We start from the raw sequence: 6,632 nt of genomic DNA, 5'->3' as shown, positions 1-6,632 counted from the left end.
TATGGTTTATGGAGAATTTCACTAGCTTTGATTTGACGTATCTTCTTTTAAGATAGTTAAATTGGTTCGTAAGATATGCGTGATTAAGTGGAACTACTTTATGTTTTGAGCTGAATAACGGTAACATGAAAATATCTTAAAAACGTATCCATAGAAAAAAATTTACTCGATTTTCGGAATCACCGGGCAATTCTACATTGAAATTGGATAGTGGCGTCTGGAGAACAAAAACCAAACTAAAGTTTGTAATCCAGTGTAATTAATATACGGATATAAAAGCAACTAGACATTGTCCACAATTTAATCCTTTCGAATGAATGTTCTCCCCCTGCAAAAACAAAAAACATAAAATTATGTTACAGTTCCAAATGAGTCGAAATTTGTATAGTGTGCCAAAATTTTTTCCAAGGTCGAGCTTTGTTTGTGGAATTTGACCATTTATAATTTACTTATTATAGGTGATAATTGTTTTCGAAATTGTTTGGATTTTGTTTATTTTCTCGTGATTGGAATGAGCTTGTTGCAAAGCTGTGTTATGTGTATGATTGTAATCAAAGTTTGATAAACTCATACAGTTGGTAAACAAAAAGACAGTTGAAAAGACCCATATCTTCGCCATTGTTGGTAAGTTTATTTATCTGTTAGACCGAACATATTCTCCTTATCATGTTAATTAATTGTATGATGAAATCTCAAAAAACAGAAATTTTTAAAAGTAATGAATTAATTTATTATTCAGTAAATATGTACGTTTCGTTCAACTACCCACTGGTGCATTAGAAAGTCGGAAATTTTTAATTACCAAGAGCGGATAAATTACGTATTACGAGCTGTAATATTTTATTTGTGTGAGAATGTATAAAAGTAATGAATAATTTCAATCACCCACACATAGGTAATTATTTTTCAAAAACATCTATTAGTATACATACGGCTCAAAATTACTGAAGTGGGGCCACTGATTTTTAAAGCGACAATTTTGGAAGTTATATCAATAATCTTATAGTAATTTCGGGTAAAAATTTTACCCTAGAGCGGGTTTGCAAAATTTAAATTTTTTCAAGAGATATTGTATAAACAATTTTTAAACATCTAATTTGAAAAAAAAATTATTTACCTTTTGTTTGATGGATTTTGCTAACTTTGGTATAAGTAGTATTATTGTATATTATACTTTTGAAAAAAAAAAAACTAGTCTGAACAATTATTTTTTGTAGGCAATTACGGTTCCTTGTTTATTTTTACGAACTAAAAAAATCAGTATTGTATAGTTGGTACTTGTTGCAAAGCTTTTTAATATAACTTGCAAAAATGTCGCCAAAAAAAATTTCGGGCCCACTTCAGAAATTTTGAACCATACAGGCATGTTCTGAAATTCGAAAATTTGAGATCGACTCGATTTTGACAATTTTTTCGATGGTTTTTAACCCAAAAATTTACAACTCTCGCATTAAAATGATTTCTTTCATATCGCTGCTGCTTCTTTTATGGTTTTCAATTATAATATTCACTATTTTATATAAGAATAACGTAAACAAAGTGGAATTATTCAAACTCATCGAAAACGATTCAAATGCAATAGCTATGTTAATATGTTCTATCAAAAACGTGAATGTGGTCTTTTGACGGCTTTGATCTCTCTAGTGTTAAAGCGATTGAGCAGTCCAGAATATTTTAAAAATTGCTAATAACCACCAAAAAATGTAGACAAAATAAATAAAAATGCGTGGAAAGCGTGGTATTTAACTTTTTTTTAATAAGCAGAATTGGTATAAACAACCTGGAGAAAATAAATAAAATCTAATCAATTTCGGTCAGTGTAAGTTTTGGACAATGTTTGAAACTTGTATTTATTTAGTTTTTCTTATAGCGTTGACTATAGAGGCATTTCATGTCACCGCGGCCACCTCTGTGCGCGACCTCTAAGGATTTGGATGAAGATTTGAAGAGATTGAAGGTCTAGGTGACATGAATATACTACGTGCGGCATGGGGGTACGTCCCACGACAGTCGGGTCTACGTAACCGGAACGACCCAGATTTATATCTGGCCAAGGACTGTCAAAAACTCAGTGGGGAACGGGGAACTTGTGTGCTGCTACAACAACAACAACAACCAATGGGGTAAGAATAATTTAGAGAAAACCAAGGTGCTGTATGCGTCCAAGAGTGACTAAAATGAAGTTAAGCAAAAGCTTCAAGATAGATTCGCAAACACACAATATATTCCAGGAACGCCCAAAAACACTCATTGCAAAAGAATATCCGACTCCAATGATAGCTTCAAGGTTAGTCCTTTTATTAAAACAAGAAAAAGGAAAGGAGTGTAAAGAAACAAATCTAATGAATGGCAAAATTATAGTTTAAAAAAACCAACAACACGCTTTTAATACACTAAGAACTAAAAAGAAAAAAATTATTTATTGATTTAAAGATTTGTTTAAGAAGTATATGAAGTTCCCTAACTTGATGTTATTTAACCTTTTAAACTAGCTTAATATAGGATTAAAGTAATTGGCACGTAGTCATAGTCGAAATAAAGTCCACTGTAAAGTTAGTTGCAGTTATTTTTTACAGACATCCCATTGGAAACATACAGCACCTTCTTTTTCTCTAAATTATTCTTACTCCATTGGTAGAAGGTTTCGGGTGTACGAATTTTTTGTAACGTCAGGGGTTGAAGACTTGCTCTAGCAATTTCATAAAATTTCAATGTCTATTTATCACATTGCTCGAGCGTTAGACGATCTAGAGTCCATACGCCTAAGTATTTAGCCCATTATGCCCATTTAGGTACTTAAAGTTGGCATTATATACAATGTTTTTATGTAAAAATAAAAGATTTTCAAAATGCTATAAAAAATCAAAAGCCCATAATAAGACGGAAGAAATAAATTTTTGTTCATTAAGTTTCGTTAAAAGGTTTCCAAGATACAGCACTTTAAAGAAAGGTATGTATGACGTTTTCTTAAAATTCAAGCCCCGTGTAAATAGGCAACCCTATGTCATATCGGCAAAATATGCTGCACGTATATTCATGTCACCTAGACCTCCAATCTCTTCAACTTTCATCGAAATCCTTAGAGGTCGCGCACAGAAAAAAAAATATTTCTTTATAAAAAAATAGTGTTGGTAGTGTTATGCCTGGTCGCCAGTATAGCTTTAGCTCCGAAAATAATTCGAATTTCGAAAAATTGTCAAAGTGGTATTTTTTATGGTTGTGAACCAGAAAAAAATGAGTTCCACAACGACCATCGAAAAAATATTGGCACATTCACAAGTTATAAAATATTTGGTATTAGAGAGATTCAAAATTGGAACTTTTTTGCATTTCGACTGAGAACTTGAAGATAAGAGTGAAAACAAGTTCCTTCTAAAATTTCAGCTTAGTTGAACAAAATTTAGAGAAATTTAGAGGTCGCTCAACGCTGTTGTTTGTTTTCCGGAAACTACAGATTTTAAAAGCATCTTTATAAACAAGTAAGTATATTTTCATAAAATCTTGTCGGATTTCGCTGAAATTTCGTAGGTAGGTTCCAAAATTTCAGTTTATTGGATCACAGTTTATATAAGTTCGATAAATTAGTTTTAAACATATTTATTAATTAGTAAGTAACTAATTTTTGCTTTATAAACAATTAATATTTGCAATAATTTTTTTTTTTATTCTTTAACCACTGAGCATATGCTAAATACATCTAAGATCACATTATAATTCATATCAATAGTGGACCTCCACAATTAAAATGAACTAATTGTTATTTGTAATGATAGCGAAGAAAACCTTTTTCTATATTTTCTTTGCGATGTTGCTTTGACCAGGGCTTGAACCCAGGCCTTGCGCAGTGATAGCGCGCATTGCTAACCACTTGCCATTCTTCAATTAAGTTCTGTAAAAACATTCTTCTAAAATACTTATATTTTTGTGACAACATCAAGGCACACACCACAAATTGGAGGAGAAGCTCGGCCAAACACTTGGCAAAGGTGTAAGCGCCAAAATATTTTTATTATACTATTAATATTTACAATAACTAGGAAAACACCTGGATGCAACATGGCGTATAAGTGATATTTATGTGGTGTTTTTTTATTTGATGTTTAATAATATTTAATGATGAGGTCCACTATTGATATGAATTATAATGTGATCTTAGATGTATACTACATATACTGGTTAAGGAACAAAAAAAATATTGCAAATATTAATTGTCTATAAAGCAAAACTTAGTTACTAATTAATAAATATGATAAAAACTAATTTGTCGAACTTATATAAATTGTGTTCCAATAAACTGATATTTTGGAATATACCTACGAAATTTCAGCGAAATCCGACAAGACTTTATGAAAATACACCTACTTGTTTATAAAGATGCATTTAATATCTGTTGTCTCCGGAAAACAAACAACAGCGTTTAGCGACCTCTATATCTTGTTCAAATAAGCGGAAATTTTAGAAGGCCTCTTATCTTCAAGAAATCGAATGTCCTCAGTCCAAATTCGAAAAAGTTCCAATTTTGAATCACCCTTATGGGAATTCATCTAAACTAGAGGTGCGCACGGGACCTATTAGTACTGAATCTTGATCCCGCCCATACCGAAACAAAAATTTTAAGTCCCGAACCCGCCCATCCCGACGTTTTTCAGAATTGTACCGCGGGTGCTGTGGGTCCCGAAATCTATCACAAAGAAAAAATTCACACGACTTTCAAATTAATTTTAAATTAAAAAAAAATTTAAAAAACGTAGCATCTTCCGATTAATTTTTTTTTGCTTTGCTGTTCGTTTTCGTCTCAATAAAACATAAAAAAAATTCATTATTTTTCATAGCGGTCACCAAATTTTGTGTCACTTTCGATTGGCTTCAAATTTTTTTTATGGGTTCTATACATGACTTAAGGGGCTTGTTCGAAGCACGTAATAAAAACGGCATTACTGCCGTACTGATAACAAATGGCAACATTTTTGCAACTGCCCAACTAATAATACATTGCACACAGAACGTGATACTTTAATAATTCGCGCAACAATGCGGTTCTGATTGCAACTCTAACAAGCCCAATCTAACACGTGATCGAGGAATTTTGGTTTTGTTTTTTTCTTTGGAGATATGATCTGTCAAAGTTTGCATTTTTTCGCGATTCTGACTAATCATGTCCTGCTTCAAGTCGTTATATCTCGGGTTCTGCCCATCTAGAGACTTCATCTTAACGCCGTCTTAAAGCTAAAGAAACGGGCTTAATATTTTTATATATAAGATGGTCAAGATTGTGCTAAAGCTAACTTGGCTATTAACAGTTGAACTTTTTGAAGTTGATTTGCATAGTGAAGACCAGTAAATTTCAAGAACTGTTTTTAGAATATTTTTTTTTTATGACGAGATGGTTTATTTCGTGAGAATCAACAATTTTTGTTATTTGCTTTCCAAAACTTATGTTGAGATATATTTACTAAGGTGTTAAACATCGTGTTTTTGCAAGAATTTAAATTTTATTGCAGATTCCCATAGAATACTTGTGTATCCAGGTATAATATTTGTACGGCGACAAACCCCTAAAAATGGGCGTGGCAATTGTAGGACTAAAGTTTACAAAATGCTGATTTTATTGCAGATTTCGGCAGAATATCGCTTCGTTAACTACATTTGTTACACAACGTTTTCAAGGAAAACAAAAATTAAAGTTCTGGCACCTTCCAACTATTTCGTTTTGCTTTGTTGTTCGTTTTCGTCTCAATAAAACATAAAAAAGTGCATATTCCATACAATATTTTTAAAGAAGATTTTCTGAAATTATGGAGATTGTGAATTTAACGGAAGTGGCGGGAAAGGATTTTGGTCTCGTCCCACGCGCAAAATTTTTACGGACCTTCCCGATACTACATACCCGGCCCGAAATCAGTACCGTGGGTCCCGATATCCCGCGCCCATCTCTAATCTAAACGTTTAAATGCCTCGTAGAACCGTAAACCTCGTAAATAAAACAGTTTTCCATAGAAAATTAAGTAAGTTTACAAGGTTTACGTGGTTGCCAGGCATTTACGCGCTTATATGACACACTATATGAAAAAATTTTTAGTCAAATAAATATAAAATTTATCAACTTACGTTATTGTTTTCTTTTCCGTATTTTTCGTTGCCGGTCTGGCACGATTAAGTACTTTCAGGAAGTCTGAAGTTTTTGCGCGCATTCTAGAATGAATGTACGCTTTTGAACACTGAAAAATTAAAGTCAGTAATTTTGTATTTAATTTCAAAAGTATGGCCCACCATTACTGCACCGAACTTGCCTTAATATGATAGTGTAAATAATCTCGGAACATGTGTATTAGATTAATGGTGTTACCCCGTGTCGCCTTGCTAGTATGTCGAGGGAAAAGAACTGAAAAGAGAAGACCCAGGACACAAGAGTTTATATGTTATAGTATCTATAAATATATTAAAATATGCGTATCTCGGAATTAAAATATAAATGGATTAACTTAATGTTTTATCTTAAAAATACGTAATTCGACGCATCCTCCAAGAAATCTGTATCTGAACTGAAGTTTAAAACAAAAAGATGGTGTGTGGATCCCACGTGCGACTGAAGTGAAGCTTCCTTCTTCCTATTAACCGCACAGCTCACCAAT

At 32.6% G+C, this 6,632-nt stretch overlaps 1 protein-coding gene across 1 annotated transcript; it reads right to left on the bottom strand.

The window, feature by feature from the left end:
* Positions 1-288: 288 nt before the first annotated feature.
* LOC118750255 (actin-related protein 2/3 complex subunit 2-like) lies at positions 289-6,416 on the bottom strand (the record flags this gene model as incomplete). The annotated part of the gene is made up of 3 exons (XM_036484979.1): positions 289-328; positions 6,109-6,218; positions 6,291-6,416. Coding segments are annotated over 3 exons (264 nt in total), but the record flags the coding sequence as incomplete, so codon positions are not given.
* Positions 6,417-6,632: the final 216 nt, after the last annotated feature.

The sequence above is a fragment of the Rhagoletis pomonella genome, unplaced genomic scaffold (genome assembly GCF_013731165.1).
Source record: "Rhagoletis pomonella isolate Grant_MI unplaced genomic scaffold, Rhpom_1.0 Rhpom_scaffold_00182, whole genome shotgun sequence".
Lineage (NCBI taxonomy): Eukaryota > Metazoa > Arthropoda > Insecta > Diptera > Tephritidae > Rhagoletis > Rhagoletis pomonella.
Note: the sequence above shows the minus strand (reverse complement) of the source record. Positions and strands in the feature narration are given on the sequence as shown.